Raw genomic sequence first — 21,935 nt, forward strand, 5'->3', positions numbered from 1 at the left:
TTTGATGGAACATGACATACATAAATAGATATTTTCCACAGTAGGGTTATTTGTTATCGAATTCTGCATATTCGCTTTCTTATGATTATCCCATTTTAAGTGACAATGGCCACTTGAATTGTATACGACACAATAATAATAAATTGTCAAAAATTATTGTTATAATCGAAAGAGTGTTTGGTATGTTAAAAGGAAGATTTCGGAAATTTATAATATATGTATATATGTATAACACAGAAATGATACTTTTACTTATACTCGCGTGTTGCGTTTTGCATAACATATGTTTTGACAATAAGGATGAATACTCATATTCACACATCACATATTTTAAGTTGTATGTATATCTCATATTTATGTAATTTTATCTAATGTTATAATCTGTTCAGTTTTATATCTTGTAAGAGAGTCTTAATAAAAATATTCTATTTACCATAATTTTTTTCATTTTGTTGAACATCGCTCATCAGTGATCCTTTTTCAAAATTATTGGCTATATCTTTTCAAACTTTCTTCTGTACGTATTTTTTTTATTAATAATATATGACTTCTTGTATTAATTTTGTGGTTCTATAATCCAATAAAATCTGTTTTCTGTGGAAAATATTTTTATTGAATAATATAAAAATGTTTCCAAATATGTAGATGATTACTAAAAAAGTCAAAAATATAACAGAGCCGATTTCAACGCTGATTAAGTTTAATCATTATTAACTGATACCGTAATTGGTCAATTCTATTAAACAGCAAATGCGACTGATCAGTTAACAGCCTATTAAGTTAATTGGCATTGGTGAAACCACTTCATATTATTTAATGTTCCCTCGCAGAGAACACGCATAGGTGCCTTTTGACAAGTGACACATCAAAATAGCGATCATCTCATTCTTGTTTAACCATTGAAATGAACAACAAGAATGTAATTGTTCATTGTGTCATACTATGTCATCTGTGTTTCATTGGAATTAAGGCACCTTATTTCTATATTATATCTAAAAATTCTCAAAGGATCTGTTCTCATTTACATCCATTTTAAAATAATTTAGGCCCGGTTACACCAACATTGCTTTGACTTTAAGCGAGACTTAAACCTTTCTCTATGTCGTGTCAAACCGAAAAGAAACAGGAACAAAGAGTGGAACCTCGTTTAAAATTAAAGTAACGTTAGTGCAACCGGGCCTTAATGGTAAGTCTTCAAGCTATTAGGTGTACAACTTTGCTTCCGCCGTTTTTTTCCGAAATTCGAGGCTTTATTGTAAAAAACTTATACATTTATGATTCAAAGTATTGTCCATCGCTGGTCACTACTTTCTCCCATCTTTCAGGTAGCGTACGAATCCCGCGTCGAAAAAACTGATCATCTTTTGAGGCTATCCACGAATCGATCCAATTTTTTACTTCTTCATAAGACCGGAAGTGCTGGTCAGCCAGGCCGTGTGCCATTGATCGAAACAAGTGATAGTCAGAGGGAGCAACGTCTGGAGAATACGGCGGGTGGGGACTTCCCATTTCAACGTTTCCAAGTATGTCTTGACCACTTTCGCAACATGGGGTCGAGCATTGTCATGCTGCAAAATCACTTTATCGTGTCTCTCGTTGTATTGCGGCCGTTTGTTTCTTTCAATGCTCAGCTCAAACGCATCAATTGCGTTCGATACCGATCGCCCGTGATTTCAGTCGGTTTTAACAGTTCATAATACACTACGCCGAGCTGATCCCAAATACAGAGCATGATCTTGGACGTCAAAATCACCGTTCTTGAAGCGTTGAAACCACTCACGACACGTTCTTTCACTAATAGCGGCCTCATCATAAGTATTTGAGAGCATTCGATGAGCCTCAGCCGCAGATTTCTTTATATTGAAGCAAAAAATTAAAACCTCCCGCAAATGACGAGAATTTAGCTCGTAAACTGACATTTTCAATCGAAAATAACTTTATGATGCAGACACAAATCGACTAATGTTTCTATGAGGTTATGTTGACAGATGCCCAAGTTTATTGTTGACGTCTATGATCTATTTATTTCGACCACCACTTATCGCTAAAGCCATCTATAGGAAAACGGCGGGAGCAAAGTTGTACACCTGTAAAAATATTATAATTTAATTAAGTTATAGATTTATAGATTAGTTTAATTAAGTTTATAGATTAATAATTAGTACAGTGAAGTTATATTTGCTTTTTTAGACTTCTCTAAACTGTATATATTTCCATTATTGATATATATTTTAAAATAAAATACACAATATTAATTATTAAAATAATAATTAACGTACATACCTGTTTGTCTTTATGCATTCTTTTTATTAAATTTACATCACGCAGAACACATTGCACTTCTCACAATCTATTCGATCTAATCCGACTTACTTCTGAGATAATCATCAAAATTCGATTTTTTTTAGGCTAGGAATTTTTGGACATCAATGCGTGCCACTGGTCTGTCGGATTAAAAATCGTCGTAAACAACCAATTACTCCGTCAAAACTATTGGGAAGTAATTATTGTGAACAATCCGATTATTAGATAATAAATAATCACTATTAAAGAGCGAATAATCACTATTAAAATCCAATAATAATTATTGATATTTCAATAGTTTATTTCCGTAAGGAAATGCTTGAAAGCTGCAGTGCTGGCATTAGCATCGCACAAGATGATCTGACCAATGGATAAAACCTCTTGAATGTTGTTCAGGATTATGTCCTGGATAACATTTGTTCGTTAAATCAAGATCATTGTTAATGTCTTATTTTTAGTTTGCAATGAAAATTCATTTTTATGTAAAACCAAAATAAGAGAAGTAATCTCCAATGATCTTGATTTAACGAATGTTATCTAGGAAATGATCTTGAACAATCCTGAACAATACTGAAACTTTTAAGCCTTAAAATTCGAAAAATACTTTATGAAAAATAATTTTATTGTAGTGTTTTGAAAAACTCTCGAGCTATAGCTATTAGCTATTAGATTCTGGAATTAAAAGTAAAGTGTCCCTCTTCAAAAATTGATGTGATTTTGACCTGACTTTGGCAATGCCACCCAAGATCAAATTGATAAGATCAGTAAATAGATCTTTTTGAACTCTACAATTTTTTCTAAAACACTTTTCTGTTAAACTTATATTTTCCTTAGATGTTCAGGTGTCCCAACTTTCTTGGAACACCCTGTATACGTGATGATTAACTTGTCATAGTAAGCTCCTTCCAACTCACTAAAAGAACCTCGATATTGATGAAACACAGATCAATATTTAAAAATTATGACAAATAATTTTTATCAGAGATAAATTATGGAAAAACAACTTTAAAGAATTTAAATCACAGTAAAAAGAAGGAAGCTTCATAATATCAATCAACCATATCGCAAGCACAAATTATTTAGTCAAAAACTAGTTCTTGATTAGACAGTGTCAAATTTATCTTAAAATATAGAATATTTTTTAAAAAATAGATATAATTTTAAGTTTCAAGTTAGATCGTTTATAATCAAAAAGGAAATCGAATAATAACCAACAATCAAAGATAGAAAGATTCGGTTACAATGAAAGAACAATATTGATTGATAATAAGTTAAATCGAATATCTTCAGGTTTAAAATTATTGTTGTAATCTGAAAATGTCAAAAAAACGGCTACTTTTGCACTTTTAAGTTATATAGGATATAGAATCCAAAATTTCAAAAGCCTGACGTGCTAAACAATTTTGGTCAGATTTGGGTGTAAAAAAATTACGTCGGAAATTACTCCTACATATCAGTGGACTTTTCAAAGTCGTATTTTTGCATGCCTGCGATTAAAGAAACTAAATCATTTTAAAATGCAAAGGGTAAAAAAATGATAAAGGATCAGTAACAGATGATGGGCATGAGTCATCGAATCAAAGATTAAAATGGAGGAGATAAGAGATGGTTTTATAATAGAAAATAATAAAGAGAGGCAATGTTAAATTTACTCAAATCAGTTAAATTTACACAAAACTTAATAAAATAATAAATAACGAGTTACTATTTTTCAGTAATGAATGATTCCAATTCATTGTAAACGATTGAGTGACTTTCCAACCCTGATGTTACAGTTAAAAATCATCGTAAAAAAAATGTACTAAAGTAATTAATTTATATACTATTCTTATATTATTCTTGAGACTTCCACGGATACTTTCTATATAAAGTTATGCGGTTCACGGATTTTCTCCGTGTCCAGATTCAGTTTTGGAATGCCTACGTTTCGTGAACCTTGCACTCCACTTCATCACGGCGAGAAGCAGCTTGATATTGGATTTAGACACGGAGAAAACCTGCGAAACGTATAATCTTTATATAATTTATATACTATTTATATAGAAAGACTTTAAAAACTATAAAAACCATGATATTAGTATATAAATTCATCTTTTTAAAATAGGTATGAAGGCGGTACAAATATATGTTTCCGCGAGAAAAAAATTTTCTAAATTAAAAAATGAATTATAAAGAAACACTAAATACATCAGTACAAAACTTATCTTTTAAAAAAGAGTAGAAAAAGGCGCTAAGAGTGTATTCTTCGATTCTTCGAAAAAAATATGTATTAAATTGATTAATTCATATACTTTATAAGAAGACATTTTTAAAAAAAGGTAAAAAAATGTTGTGGATACTCTGTAAAAAAAATTTTATTAAATTAAAATATTTGATGAAACCTAAGTGATGCGTACTTATCTATTAAATGAAATATATCCTATAAATAATTCTATTTAATTTAAACGATACGAATCAGGTATATAAAATATTTGATATTAATAATAGGCGCTAAATTATAATCTTTAAAAATTGTTACTTCATTCAATTCAAATCATATACAAACCTTGATTAAGAATTGCAACTCAAATGATAGTATATCTAACTTAAAAAAGTAAAAGTAAATCTATTTTTGTATATTTGCCACCAAATGAAAATCTCATAAATAAAAATTAAACTAATTTGAATGAGGTATATAAACATAAGATATATAGATCTGATATCAATAATTGGCGCATACACGCACGCACGTACGCATACACACACAATTATATTCCGCGTCTCAGTTCCGCTTTTTCTGATCGATTGCTCGATTTAATATATTCCACGATCCTTAGCGCGATCCTTAGTAGTTCACGAAAAAAAGACTTGTATCTTTACAATAAATGTATTTATTTAATATCAGCCACTCGCACTCTCTCTCAAAATGTAGTATTATTATATACAGAAGTAACAGAGCGACCGTATCAAGCTAATTTCTTGAAAAATATGCATTTTCTTAAAAAATATTTCAGACGAAAGTTTTTCGATTTCAATGGGGAACATGATATTATAAATTCATAAAATGAATTTTTAGTCCAAATTTAGTAACAATGAGAATAAGAGATACAACCTTCAATGGCTTGAACAAATGATATTTAGGACATGAACAACTTTCAAGATCGGATCGTTCGTGATGTTTAGGATATCAGTTATCTCGAAAGTTGCGTATCGCGAATCCCAAAGATTTAAAAAATTTTATGTTCGACGTGTTAAACTTCTTTTTCCTGATGTAGCTAGATGAGCGAATGTTATCGGTATCGAACGGTGACGCCTTGTAAAGAAGGTGTTATCTCTCTGTTTGCGCTCTGCTCTATTCAAGCATCTCACGCTCACGTTATTGCTATAGCTGTCGCACGTGCAATCTGACGATAATCTCTTCTCGAAAATCGAGCAATCATCCGATTTGGTCGACAATACCATATCATTAGATCCGTAATGCTTCGTGCGATGATCGGAAGGTAAATGATCTGTGCCAACCTTTTCGATATCTTGTATTTCAGCGGCACGCTCGGCGAAAATTCCGTGTATTTATTATCAAAACTCGAAGTACACGACGCGTTCCTCTTCGCATACATTATAATGAGTACTGGGAGTACTCGTAGCATCATCAGATTTACGATATCGTTTTTGTTTTTCGGCCGCACCGAAATTCGTCGGTAAAACGTTACGCATGAATACCTAAAGTACGATACGCCCATACGCCTCGCAAGCTGATCCAATTGCACGTTGGTTACATCCGCGGCCATTTTTATCGTTTTTTTGACGTTTTTTTTTTGTTACTACGTCTTATCCGTGTTTGTATGGTCGAGATACAGTCCGCGTCAGTATTTGTACGGAGCGATATAGCTCATGTTCTATTGCGTGATTATGACATTGCAGCTCCTCGAGCTAACATCGCGCGGCTTTACTGTTGTTTACTATAATACATCCTTTCATCACGCTACGCCGATCAAGGATCCGAGCGCGTTCAAAATTGACAGAATTGGTAATGCGCCGCCCTCGTTTCACCGTCAGAAGTATCCGCTTTTTCATCGACTTTTTCTTCGTCATCTTCGGTTTCGTGCTCATGCCTTTGTTTTCATCCCAGACTCTCTCGCTCAGAGTCGAATCTTTCGCCATGACGCGAGTCCTAGTGCTTTGTCGACGAGTACCTTGTCCGCTGTATGTCTGTCAGTGAGATCGTTACTTCGAGAATATATAATGTCGTGTTCGCGGCACGCTGTGTCCAGATTTATGTTCGTGTTCACCTTTCGCCAATCGCTTCTTTAGCCCGAGTGCCTGGACCAAACCAAAACATCGAAAAAATTTTATTATAGATTCCCATATATCCTAATTCAATATAGACTAAATTACAAAATGTCTTCTACTAAAGTAAGTGCCAAGTATATACGTGGGCTGTTTGATAAATTTCCATGAAATGGCGCTACAATCCATTTGATGACGCGACATCTCGAAAGATCCACTCTTCGAACCCCTTCAGGCCAAATTTCAGCCAGAAAGGACGCATAGTTCACGTTTGGTAGTCATTTGAAGTAGGCCATCTCAAAGTCTGCAAAATACTCATTGACGGCGACAATGACTTCCTCATTTGACGAGAATTTCTTCCCACCGAGCCAAGTTTTTAAGTTTGGGAACAGAAAGAAGTCACACGGGGCCAAATCCGGAGAATAGGGTGGATGAGGAATCAATTCATAGCCCAATTCGTAGTTTTGTCATTGCAACGGTCGACTTATGGGACGGCGCGTTGTCTTGATGGAAGAGCACTTTTTTGCGCGTCAATCTCGCTTCAAATGACTATCAAACGTGAACTATGCGTCCTTTCTAGCTGAAATTTGGCCTGAAGGGGTTCGAAGAGTGGATCTTTCGAGATGTCACGTCATCAAATGGATTGTAGCGTCATTTCATGGAAATTTACCAAACTTATCAAACTTATCAAAATTGTAAAAATTAACACGCGCGCGCGCGCGCGCATTTACACATATACAGAAATTGTAAGACATCATACAGAATACAATAAACGCATAGCTATTCTCAGCAAAAGCCACATATTCTTTACCTGCATTTCATCTTCCATTCAAACTTCCTTTGCATTTCGACTGATATACTTACGCCGACGAGCTAATTTGCACAAAAGTTAGGTAGTTACACAACTATATCCCACCTTCTATTAGACTTAGAATTCTCTGTAATATGTTCACAGCCACTAATTTGCAACTCATGCTCCTCGATTTCACGCGTTACATGTATCTTCGTGAATTCTATTAAATACTTTACTCTTGTATAGAAGCGATGATCACTTCAAGAGTGATTTTCTGGTCAAAGAGGATAAACATCAAAATCTCGTTGTACTTATTTTGAGAGTACATAAAAGGAGGAACAATTGGAATTTACACCCAATTTGGTATTTGCATTTTTATTAGCTCTTTCCTCTTGTAGGAAAGCGATAGATAATCACTTCGGAGATGATTTATCGGTTAAAAGGAATAAGCACCAAAATCTTGTTCATATTTTGAAAACATAAAGAACAATTCGCTGTATTTTAACTGATACTTAACTCTTGTATCGGTCTTATATACGTAAAACTTTATTGGCGTATATCTTTTAAATCGTTATAGTTATATTAATTTTGATTTGTTATTTTGAAAACACATAAGAAATACTTAATTTTATTGAACTAATTTTTTTATTTTGTATGTAATTTAATGAAAGCGGTGCTAATTTATCGTTAAGTTAGCATCTCCACTTTTAATCGCGATTTTCTTCCAAATCGTTCGAGCACAGATTGGATACAAATATTGAAAACAACGGATCTATCTTCAATAGTCTTGATCTTGACATATATTGTTAAGGTCATGATCCTGAATGATCTCCAAGTTTCGGCCAGCGGTCGTTATTTATTAAAAAGTTAGAACAAAAAAAGTTTAATCGCGTCACATTTCGGCTGTTCATATTTCTGCTGCAATATTAAGTATTATCTTACATTTCTTGCTACTTAGAAACGTTCAACGTTTCACATAAAACAAATCACGTTGAACGTTTCTAAGTAGCAAGAGATGTAAGATACTTGCAGCAGAAATATAATCCACTCCACCTTCCCTTCATAATAGGTCTTCTGCTTTAAAAAAGAATTATAGATGAGTCTTATACAGGATGCATCACCAAAATCCAGACAAATCGAATAATTTCTTTAAACAAAATGTTTTTAATAAAAAATTAAATATTACAAAAAATCTTTTTACATGCACTTGGGGAATCCCTGTAGAGTATAATTATTCGATACATTCCCCATTAGCTTGAACGGCTTCTATTCTCGGTTTGAAGCGTTCATGCGCACGCTGTAATGTAGCGCTGTCCATGCCGACGAATGCTGCCTCAATAGTGATCCTTAATGATGACATGGGATGCCCAGACTTATTTGTGACCCTTTCAACTACACTCCATACGTAGTAGTCCAAGGGATTTAAATCTGAGCTGTTGGGAGGTCAGATTTCCTTGGACCAAAACATATCAATGTTGTTTGAGAGCCAATTTTGAATCAAATGATTCACATGAGCCGGCACCATCCTGCTGAAAAACATATGGCCTTCCGGACGCCACAATTTCCACGGCTTCACTACATCCATCAGAACACAACGATTGCCCTAGGTCATCCGAAATCAGCGCTTGAGCCCTTTCAACGACTGCAGAGATCCTCGCGGTGCGTTCTTTCGTGTGACTCTTCCTCGCTGGCATACTGGAACCTTCCATTAGACTGTTTTAAAGCTGTATATCTTGCCACAACGTCATAAATGGTTGATCTCGGATATTCAAAGAACCGAATTATTTCCGTTGCTGAGTGCCCAGCGCGAAGGCCTTCCGTAATCGCGGCTATTCAATATATTATACTCTGCACACTTGATTTCAATATCGCGATCATTTTGAGAATATGACTGTTTACTAGAAATATCAGGTTTTCTTGGACGCCAACAACAACTTCTGGCGGAGGCACAATAAATTTAAATTGAAATTTGTTCGGATTTTGGTGACACATCCTATAAGTATATACTACAAATGATATACATAAATAAGAGAAAACGCCAGTAAATCAATTAAAGTTAAATATTATGAATATATATTCTTGAATATATATTTTTAAATTTAATTATCTCAGATGTGACTGTGCGTCGAAATATTCGAACATTAACCACAATTGATATGAGACGTTAATAATATAAATATGATAAGGCGCCGAAACTCGGACATTACTGTATATGAAATAATTAATTTAGTAAAGAACTTATTGCGGAAAATATTTATCATATTTAACCTTATCACATTTATATTATTAGCGCCTCAGATCAATTATGGTTACTGTTCGAATGTTTCGGCGTAGTCATATCTGAGATAATTAAATTTAAAAATTTAGAATATACGAGGACAAGTCAATAAGTTTTTAGAAAAACAATAAAACACATTTTTTTTATTTATTCATTTTTATTTCTCAACATAGTCTCCTTTTAGTTCGATTCACTTGATTAAACGATTCTCCAACTTTTTCAAACCGTCCGAACAATATGATTTGTCCAACGCTTCAAAATAAGCCTCTTTCAGCGATGAACTGTTCTCTGGTGATGAATCTCTTTTCTCTGAACTATTTCTTCAGGAAACAGGAAATAGTCACTGAGGATTAAATCTGGCGAATATGCTGGGGAAGCAATTCGTAGTGGAATTCGTTGAATTTAACCATCGATGCCGGCCACATGTGAACCCGTGCATTGTCTTGATGGAAGAGCACTTTTGCCAAATGGAAACGTTTTTTCTTTAAAATGTTGAAACGGTCCAATAAGGCTGTAGCAATCGCCATTGATCGTTTGCTTCGACAGAAGGAATCGATATGAATTATACCGCGTGCATCCCAAAAAATTGTGGCCATCATCTTTCCAGCCGACTTTACGTCTTCACCTTCTTCGGAGCTGGTTCATCTGATGAAGTCCATTGTTTTGACTTTCTTTCCTTCGTTGGATGAAGTAATGGATCCATATTTCGGCTACAGTAATGAATCGACGCAGAAATTTATCTAGTTGAAATATCTCCAAACATTCTTTTGAAATCGTCACACGGTCGTGCTTATGGTCCACAGTGAGCAAACGCAGCTCATTTTGCCGAAAGCTTTTTCATATTCAATTGTTCGTGCAAAATTGAAATCACTGTGCCATGTTATATGTCTGTGGCCTCAACAAGCTCGCGCACTTTCATTCGTCGATCAGTTAAAACAATATGGACTTTATCGATGATTTTTAGCGTAATAGCCTCAATTGGACATCCCGAACGAGGTGCATCACATGTAAATGTACGACCACATTTAAATTCATTCATCCAGTTGTATACAGTCGCAAACGCTGGTGCAGATGTGCTATGAACATTATCCAACTCAGCTTTGATTTCTTTCGACGTTAAATCTTTCATATGTAGATGTTTGATCTGACTGTACGAAATTCGTTTTTTTCCATTTTGCAAAAAATATAAAGGTTGTTCGCTTTAATCGTCTATAGAAATGAAACCACGCGATAAATTCCACTCAAAATTTGACAGTAATTAGTTGAAAGATGCTACTTGTTAAGAAGTAATGTGATATGACACTGCAAGTGTCCTCTGACAGATTTTCTAAGAATTTATTGACTTGCCCTTGTACATATATTGTATTCATAATATCTAACTTTGATCGATTATTGGCGTTCTCTCTCATATTTATGTGTACTATTTACACAGTCGTACTTATTCTTTTAAAACTTATTACAAATGAATCAAACATAAACCCATATTGTACAAAAAAATTTAAATCATTAAAGATATTGAGTTATTCATCATAATTACAATTTTAAGTTATGCGAACGTCCTAAGTTTTTAGATTATCGAGAATTAGGACGCTCTCATAGAATGCTAGAGATCTGGGTTCGATTTCCAATCGAAATAATATTGTATTTTTCAGAATAAGAATTAATTATTCATAAATTTTAATATGTCATTCAGCATTATTAAGATAATTCTAAGAATAAAGAGCATCAAATTGTTAAATTGCTAGTCAATTTAACTCATAATATTACTAATTCAGGTAATTCAGTAGAGTTTGCGTTTTAAATCCGAAAAATCATTTCGGCATGTAGTTGAAAGGATTACGTAGTATATAAATTTCCACAGAATTATATAAGTACTTAAGATTCAGCTAGACCGTTAAGAGCATTTATTTCCTATTGGTTATATTCTAACATGTATCCTGAATGAAATTTAATATATAAGAGGCTCCTGACTCGCGGCGGCCATGTTGGACGTGACGTCAGAAGCGAGGAATGACATGTTAATTTATGTTGCATGCTATTTTTAAATAAAGATAATTTGGCTGAAACAAAATGGCGAGATCGGTTTAAAAATTGTAAAAATTGTCGAAAACTGTCCTTTCCTCCCTTAACAGTCAATAAATGGTCAATAAAAGGCACGTAAAGTAAGCCTATATTCGAGCAGAAACACACGATCCGAGCTATTGAAACTAGTAATATATACGCTTTTACATATAACCATTAGAAAGTTAAAGAACGCAAGCGAGACAGGGCGGAGTGAGGGAAGCCGGCGCGCATTCGAATGGAGAAGATCGGGCTCGGCGATTCGCGCGTATCTGATTTGTGCGTTAAAATTTGCTAAATTTACATTTTCTCAGCAATAAATTGACGTGGAACATGATTTTTTTTTTTTAATCTGGGGTAACTCGACGAGATATAAACAAATAGTTTAACCAAATGTTTCGCAAAGTAATTGTAATCATGAAATTTTTAATGTTTTGTTTCTTGAATTTTTATTTTTTTCGGTTTGTTATTAAAAAATCATTGAATATCATTTGAATATGGATGTCTGATTAACAAATTTAAATCACATTAGCTATATTTCTTTATTTAATATACGGTAAAAAGTATTCAATTGTATATTTAAATGTACGGAATTATCGATATAAAATTGTTTTTGTGAATTTAATTGCAGATGCAAATACATATGTGAACAAATTATTAATTAGTGTAACTGTTAAATATAGTTGCAAAATATATTTTTCGTGTAACACTAATTTATTTTTATATTTGCGAAAGTTAATGTTATATTTTCAATAGTTATGCTAACATTTTACGAGAATTTCAAAGCTTTGCGTTTAAATCTCAATGAACAAAGAGAGAGAGAGAGAGAGAGAGAGAGAGAGAGAGAGAGAGAGAGAGAGAGAGAGTGAAAAAAAGCTTTCGGTATTTTTATTTTTTTTTTTTACTGAACTAATAAATCGATTTTAATGTTCTACATCTAATTTTATAGATATTTCGAATATCTACATTTTTTATACCGAACTTTTTTTTACAATCAATATCTTTCGTTTTAATAATATAACCGAAAAACATACTTTTTGCAACTATTCGTTTTTTTTTTTTGCATATTTTTTTCACTCGAGTCTCAAACATACGCATTTCTTTTCTAATTCTTTCGAGAAAGGAAAATGCTACTTTATAATTTTTTTTCGGTAAAATTCGTCTTTTATTAAATTATTCTTGCTACTTGAGTTTATGAAGGAAGAGTATACTGTATAAAAATTGCGTATAAACAATTAAATATCTCGTAAACTGTTGCGTTTTAACATAATTTATGAATTAATTGGGTAGGGTACACTATTACTACAATTTATTAAAACTTATATGTTATTTAGAATGTCCCCCTTATTGATGCCTAGGGCCGCCGAGCGGTCGAAATTACCAAGAAAGCATTTTCGGTCGCTTGAAACAAGCGACTAATGTGAAAAGGAGCTCGCTGTCTCGTTCACTTTCGGCGCGTCGCAGGCGAGCATATGGACATGAGCTTGTGCTTAAGAGCATGGCTATCAGACCGTCGTCTGATTCTGTGTCGCCACCGTTAACGCAGAGTTCTTGGCTGAATCAGGAGCTTTAATATTGGAAAATAATAGTTTCAACCTTACTCAATTTCAAGAATTAAACTCCGTATCATTTAAATTTTCTTTACTGTTCCACTTTGTATAAATGTATGTGAGTATTAGCGAGTTCATGTTGTGAATGTGCACGTATGTAGGATAAATCAGAAAAATACATCTATTGTACTTAACACTAAGTAGTACTGACCAGAAGTACTGACCATACAGTCAAAGCTAGATTTTTTAATGCTCAAATAATTCAATCTGAATCAATATCTATATACACATTATATGTGTATATGTACATGCATATATATATATATATATATATATACCATTTTTATAGTCATTCAAATTGCGCGCCGAATAAAATTATTAAATATACAATAACAAATGATTTATTAAGACCATATATGTGCATACGCAATAAGTAAGAATTTAAAGCCTATAACGATCGAAGCTGGATCTTTAATACTTAAATAATTACATTAAATAATTTAATGTGAATTATTCATACATATATACTATATACAATATGTACATGCATATATTGCATATATCATATTTGTAGTCATGTAGTCATTCGAATTGCATCGAATTAGTTTTTCGGACTTATAAAAGTAATTAAACTATTGTAATAATATCACAAATTAAATTGACAAGCAGTTTTTAATAATTTGATATTCGATCAAATCATGTTAGGTATCATATTAGGCATTACATTATAAAAATTGATGCTTGTCAATTTAATTCATGATACTATTACAGTATTGATTTATAAATCCAAAAAATAAAAAAAAGTGTTGACTTATTATAATATTGCAAACTTCTACACTTCTACATTTCTACACTTCTATTAATAAATTTGCAACATGTAAGTAACTTTAATTGTAATTAATTGTAATTAAGCAGATTGCAGAAATAGAATTACATATGTACGTAAAGTTATCGGAATGATAATGTAACAATACTTTTTGCAATTGTATTATTATACGTTTGAAATTACTTATGTAAATTAAATTAATACTCTGTAAATACTCAAAATGTTAATATAATAAAAGATTATGTATTTATGAATTTAATATTTGAATGTATAATACATTGTAATATAATATAATACATTTGAATGTATAATACAATGTATTGTGTACAATTATGTAAAATTGCAAAATGTATTGTCACATTATCGTTTCTACATATATATTGTAAATGTATTTTTGCAATCTGTTTAATTAAAATAAAAAATTAATTTAACTTGATGCCTGATTGAACATCAAATTATTAAAATTGCTTGTCAATTTAATTCATGATATTGCTACAGGATTAATTGCGTTTATAAATCCGAAAAATTCGGCGCGCAATTCGAGCGATTACAAATGATGGTATCCAGGATGTCCTACGTAACTGTGATCATTTTTCTGGCACTTCCGATCTGACAAAAATTATTTTAAATAAAAGTTAGTCAGATTTTAATCGGCTACAAATTGCAATATCAAAAATGTGTAAAATATTTTTTAAGAAAAAAATCGAAGTAATCTTAATTTTTTTAAATGGCACTACATATTTTTTATTTCATTTTATATTATAACTTATGTTAATACGAGTTCAGTGACCTGCTGTACTATGACCTTAAGATGATCTTAAAATCAGACATATACAATCAATGAATGAAAACGATTGTATTCATTGAAATATTATTTTATATTAAACTTTACATATTTTTTATGGCATTGTTCAGTAGAAAAAATATACCTGTAGACAAATTGAGGAATCGACGTAGCCATTTCTGAATTCGGTATTCCCGTTCACAATTATTACACATGTATATAAAAAGAAAGTCAACATAACGTGTAGTACTTATAGCGTGGCGTCGATAATTGTTACGATGGTTTTTGTGTTCAAGTCTTTGTCATTAGAGCAAATCATAGTTCAATTTATCGAAAATATATTCCTCTAATGAGAAAGTTGATATGTTGCTAATACAAAAATTTTTCTTTTTCTGCTGTAGAATATGTCCATATAAAATTTAATACAAATAAAATAATAATTTTTCACGAAAACATTTCCGTTCATTGATCCCACATGTCTTTAAAGTCATCTCAAGGACATAGTATAGAAAGTCATTGAATTCATCTTGATCAGTTACAATATTATGAAGTAAAAAAATAAGTAGTACTATTAAAAAAAATTAGGGTCAATCACCTTGACCTTTTTTCTAAAAAAGAATATTTGCAAATTTTTAATATTGCAATTTATAGCCGATTGAAAACTGATTAACTTTTATTCCATATAATTTTTATCAGTCATCGGAAGTATCGGAAAAATATCATGATCACAATTACGTGAGATTCTATATATACATATACATATAATGATTCATATTGAATTATTTGAGCAGTAAAGATCTAAGTTTAACTGTTATGTCAGTATTTCATATTTCTTATTGTTGAGTTTTCAAATATACGATTCTTATTGTTTTTTTATTGTTTATTTTTATTATATTTACATTTATTTTAATTCTAGATATACAAGGAGGAATGTCTCGCAATGGACCTGGTCTTTACGAGTTTCTTATGGAAGCTGAGTTGCAACAGTATTATCCCGGTATTCGAGGTATTATTTGTTTTTATTTATTTTGTATCATCGATTATATATCATTAATTTGTTTAAAAAGGAATATGTATGCTTAAAAGGGATTCTTGATTTAAAGTAACAATAACAAAGACATTCAAAACTAATAAGAATCAGGAGAAGGAGTGTGCAAATTGTTAAATCAGAAAATTCATTTCACTCTATTTGATATGCACATGATATATATTCTAATCAATATTAGTTTAGGAATCCGCCAAGATTGAGGTTACAAATTGCCAAAACTGAAGTCGATTCTAATTACGAAAATCTTAAATTCTTCTGCGTGAACAAAGAGCAACTCACCTCAATAGACGCCAAATATATCATGCAGCTTTGGAATGATGTTAAAATTCACAAAGTAACTTTTCAATATATGACTGAATTTTTACAACTTGTTAAGAAAAAACTATTTAACTCCAATTATATTGTCCGGAGTATCAAGTATATCTAACAAGCAATTTAAAATTGACAAGATCAAACTGTGGAAATGTTATTATAATCTCTCTTTTCAAACAATTTTTTAATGTAAGCGCTGATACAACTACAAGAATAATAAAGTATTACGTACAGCCAGCTACCGCTGACTTTTTGCTATTTTTCTACAGTTCTGTAATAATTCTAAGGCTTTCTATAGATTTTTATCAGAGTTTCTATTTTTAAAATAGTTGCTATTGGATTGTCCGAAAAGTTCGTGCCGATTTTGAAGGAAAATTGAAATGCAGAAGATTTAAATTTTAGTATACATTTATTAAATTATATAGGTGTCATTCTGTTCAACAACCTTTCTCCATCTTTCAGGCAACTTGAAAATTCCGTCCTTCCAGAATCTCTCAGGTTTTTCAGCGAAAAACTTTTCTAAGTGATTTTTTATCTCGACCAAAGAGTTGAAGCTTTTTCCATTAGGAATTTTGTAATGATCGAAATAGGTGGAAATCAGAGGGCGCGAGATCTGATGAATATGGTAGATGGGATAGAACAACTGAGCTCCAACTTTTGTCGAGTTATCAAAGACACATGAGGCCGCGCATTGTCCTGATGAAACACTACGCCCTTCCGATTCGCTATTTCTGGACGTTTTTGTTCAATTGTTGTCTTTAATTCGTCTAATTGGGAACAATACTTCTCTGAATTTATCGTTTCGTTGTTTGGTAAAAGCTCATAATACAGGATTCCTTTCCAATCCCAGACACAGAGCATGACCTCTTTTGGATGAAGACCGACTTTTGGGATGGCTAAAAGTGGGTCATTCCGCTTTCCTTAAGATCTTTTTCGCTCAACATTATTGTAAATGATCCATTTTTCATTCCCCGTCACTACTTGCTTCAAAAATGGTGTCTCCTTGTTGCGTTTATAAAGCGAGTCGCAAATGAAAATGCGATCCATCAGATTTTTCTCCGTTAAATCATGGGGAACCCATACATCAAAACGATTTATGTAGTCAAGCTTCACAAAATGCTCGTGGATGGTGGCTTTTGACATATTCAACATTTCTGCTAATTTATGTGTCGTATAGCGAGGGTTATTTTCGATTAATGTTTTAATCTGATCTTCATCTGTGATGGAGGGCCTACCCGGGCCTTCTTGATCTTCAAAGTTGAGATCTCCAGTTTAAACTAGCAAACCGTACAGTTCTTTCAGCTACAGCACCTTCGCCATAAACAGCGCATATCTTGTTTACCGCTTGTGGCATTTTTGCCTTTCCAGTAAAAGAAAAGCATTAAATATCTAAAATGCATTTTGTTTTTTTCCATATTCAAAAGCGTATAAAACTGACAAAAATTAACGTATCGCAATCAAATTTTTTTCCAAATATGCCTGAAGTACTGTCTTTTACGATATGTACGCATGTCATTTGTTTTCAATCGTTCTGATATATTCAGAACCTGTCCTTGCGCCTACCAAAAATCGGCATGAACTTTCCGAACAACCCAATATTATGCGATATATCGACTAGAATTGGCTTACGTGGTACTTTACTTTTGTAGTGATGCCAGCCAGCCTTTAATTGGGAAAATTGTTTAAAAATACTTAAAGGCAAGAACTTTGAAAAAAATTTACAGAAAGCGAACTATTGCAGAATTATCGAAAAATGGCAAAAAGTTGATGAGAACTGGCTGTCACGTGGTACTTCATTCTTTTAATAGGATGCCAAGTGCTCTGATTGAAAAATTGTTTAAAAATACTTAAAGATAAAAACTCTGATCAAAATCTATAGAAAGTAATAAAACTATAGAAAAAATGGGGGGGGGATTGCCAACCGTCAGACATATTCATTAAATAATAAAACCAATATTAAATATTCATTAAAAAGTTTAAAGAACTATCGTTAAAACTAGGGATGCACTGGAGAAAGTATCTTCTAAAACAAAACTTACAGAGAAAAAGATTGTAATTTTGCAACAATGTATAAGATATTATAACATCATGAATATGCATACTTATTTCTAGAATATTTGTATAAGAAAAAATCAACAATTTAATGACCAAATTTCAACCGCATATATTCCTGGGTACTAATGATACCCGACTATCAGAAAAACGCCAAATAATACCGGACATCGGATATCCGGTGCAGTCAAAACTTATCAGAATTCTTCAAGTAGAATTCGTCATCGAGTAGATTTCATCATAAAAATTAATTTTTGTGATACTTGGAGAGCCATGCGAAGTTGGCACCCATTAAAAAAATTTTTTTTTTTTTAGCTAATCAGTTAATTTGACAACTAAGGTAACTATCTCTATTAATGTACCTTTAAGCCAATTTTCTTATTACTGAATTAATAATTAAATATTGTAGCTTTCATTTTATCTGTTTGTAATCAATATTTGTTTTTCAATTTCTTTTCTACTTCTTTTTACTTCTTTTTTTTATATTAGGTGTACAACTTTGCTTCCACCGTTTTCTTATAGATGGCTTTAGCGGTAAGTGGTGGTCGATATAAATAAATCATAGACGTCATACAATAAACTTGGGCATCTGTCAACATAATCCCATAGAAACATTAGTCGATTTGTGTCTGCATCATAAAGTTATTCTCGATTGAAAATGTCAGTTTACGAGCCAAATTCTCGTCATTTGCGGGAGGTTTTAATTTTTTGCTTCAATATGAAGAAATCTGCGGCTGAGGCTCATCGAATGCTCTCAAATACTTATGGTGAGGCCGTTATTAGTAAAAGAACGTGTCGTGAGTGGTTTCAACGCTTCAAGAACGGTGATTTTGACGTCCAAGGTCATGCTCTGTATTTGGTGGGACCAGCTCGGCGTAGTGTATTATGAACTGTTAAAACCGACTGAAACAATCATAGGCGATCGATATCGAACGCAATTGATGCGTTTGAGCCGAGCATTGAAAGACAAACGGCCGCAATACAACGAGAGACACGATAAAGTGATTTTGCAGCATGACAATGCTCGACCCCATGTTGCGAAAGTGGTCAAGACATACTTGGAAACGTTGAAATGGGAAGTCTCCACCCGCCGTATTCTCCAGACGTTGCTCCCTCTGACTATCACTTGTTTCAATCAATGGCACACGGCCTGGCTGACCAGCACTTCCGGTCTTATGAAGAAGTAAAAAATTGGATCGATTCGTGGATAGCCTCAAAAGATGACCAGTTTTTTCGACGCGGGATTCGTACGCTACCCGAAAGATGGGAGAAAGTAGTGGCCAGTGATGGACAATACTTTGAATCATAAATGTATAACCAGTTTTTTACAATAAAGCCTCGAATTTCGGAAAAAAAACGGCGGAAGCAAAGTTGTACACCTAATAATATTTCTTTAATCTAAAAAATGTTAATACTTTATAATGCTTTTAACAAAAATAGGAAACATGTTTTTGTTTCTATTAATGAGTCCTTTAAGCGATAATGGCCCTATTAATGTGTCCCCAATTTGTACCTATTCACATTTAACTCATTTTAACATATAGTTACTAAAACAGGTAATAAATTTAAGCTAATTGTTTATGTTAATATATATATATTACATAAATCATTATTTCAATTTTATTTATTCCAAAGCACTCATAACACAACTCTCAGCTTCAATAGAGGGCATTAATAGGCACATTAATAGGGACAAGCTTAAAATATTGCGGTATCTATTACTGGATTCACATAAATTCCTCGTATCTTTTAAAAAATATTTAAAATATCTTAATACTCAAAAATAAAATATTATTTTCGGTATCGTATGCATTAATAATTTAACTTAATAAAAAACATATTTTTTCTTATTTATATATGCTAGTTTTCTTTATGACTTATCGAAATACAAAAGCACACTAATAGGCACAGTAATTGGGATAGTTACCCTATTTTTAATATCTAGCAGGAACTAGAATTATTATAGATGCAAACAGAACTGTGTGTCGGGTTTTTCAAAATGGTACACTTCACATCGGCATGTGTTTGTCGTGTAATCTATCAAATATATTACCATATTATATTTGAAATGATTTGCTAAAATGTTATTTGCTATCTTTCGAAAATTTTTGTAATAGTCTGTCGTGAATAAAAAAATTAAGTTGATTGATTAATGAATTTAATCTAAGTAGAACTAAATCGATCAAATCTATAATATTATACATATTATCATAATATATATAAAGAAATTTGTTGATATAATATATATTATTCCTTTTTAACATTTTAATTCACAAGAAACTTAACACTTTGTTTCCATAGATCTTAAAAAATTAATTTTCTAATTCTCCGTTCCGCTTTCCCGCGGCAATTGTGCTCCAATATAAGGAAATCAAAACAAGCAAAACAGAATGCGCGGAAACGAGGGAGTTTCTAGTAAAATCTAGTTTGCCTCCTCCTCGTTTTCGCACTTTATGTAATGGCATTAAATCTTATTCGCGGATTAGCTCCATAGAAGGTTTCAAGAATAAGATTTTGATTTGTGATAGAAAGAGAAGAATGTTAACAAGAATATAATAAAACCAAGTTTTACAATGTAATAAAAAAAAGTAAGATGTATTTTAAAAGAACAGAAAATTTACAATGATTTATGTATTGTTGCTGCACCGTGTAGTGTCTGTGTAAACGCGTGTTTGTGTGTGTCGGATGTATGCAATCGCGATAGACAGTGGTGTGAGTGTGTCTGCGTGCGTGTAGTATCGATACCAATGGAGACATAGGATACGCATGAACCGTACACGGACTAATGGCCGATAACCGGGAATGGATGTAACAACGATGAACGTTGATTTGTGAAGCATGATCGAACCTGTAATCAGACGGCTCTGATTCGCGAAGCATGGTCTTATGGCAGATTCGCGGATACAATTCTAAGCATGGACGTGATAAATTTATCGCGAATACGCGTGGATACGCGAGATGCAGAAATCGAGTTAGGTTGACTCGCCGACTGCTGAGCACACTCAGCAGAGACAAAATACGTCCTACTCCCTTTTCGCGTTACTTGCTTTCGCTAGGATTTGAATTTGGATTTTAGAATATCGGATTGATCGGAATCGAAATCGGAGTATATCTTTTTACTGGTGATTGCGTCTTTTATATCATGATGTGTTACTTTCCGGCTTTTCCCGGCAACCGATTTTCCACGATAACGCGAGAAACCAGTTTTCAATATCTTATGCAATATCTCGTTCAATGATATTCGACGAGACACGGGTACTCTTAATGTGGTTAATATTCATATTGTGCTTAATTTTCGGCTGGTCGGCTGAGAATGATGGGAGGAGTGTATGGGAGTTACAATTGACATTGTTAAACGAATGTTCATTAAATTGTATAATCATTGAACATTAAAATTCTATTGTAAATAGAAAATGCAATTGATCTCAACAAACCAAAACGTAATGTAACATAACTTAGGGAGTATATAAAAAGAATAATATATTTAATTGTTATGGAGGACTATATATAAGTGTCACATAATTTTGAGAGTATTTTAGAAGTACAAAGATGTATTTTTTCATTGCACTATACATATAATCATAACAATTACTTAAAAATATAATCTAATACACATGTACCTCAAAATACATAACATAAATACGACTGTGATCTTTCAGCA

The 21,935-nt window shown here is 32.6% G+C and overlaps 1 protein-coding gene across 3 annotated transcripts in view; it reads left to right on the top strand.

Moving 5' to 3' along the window:
• Positions 1-21,935, top strand: part of LOC108685209 (tyrosine-protein kinase PR2) — a 330,449-nt gene that overhangs the window by 49,570 nt on the left and 258,944 nt on the right. For all 3 annotated transcript variants that reach the window (XM_018189894.1, XM_018189897.1, XM_018189895.1), the window contains exon 3: positions 15,779-15,868. In XM_018189894.1, coding sequence (XP_018045383.1) covers positions 15,779-15,868 — 90 coding nt within the window. The remainder of the gene's footprint in view (positions 1-15,778; positions 15,869-21,935) is intronic.

Source organism: Atta colombica, unplaced genomic scaffold (genome assembly GCF_001594045.1).
Source record: "Atta colombica isolate Treedump-2 unplaced genomic scaffold, Acol1.0 scaffold147, whole genome shotgun sequence".
NCBI lineage: Eukaryota > Metazoa > Arthropoda > Insecta > Hymenoptera > Formicidae > Atta > Atta colombica.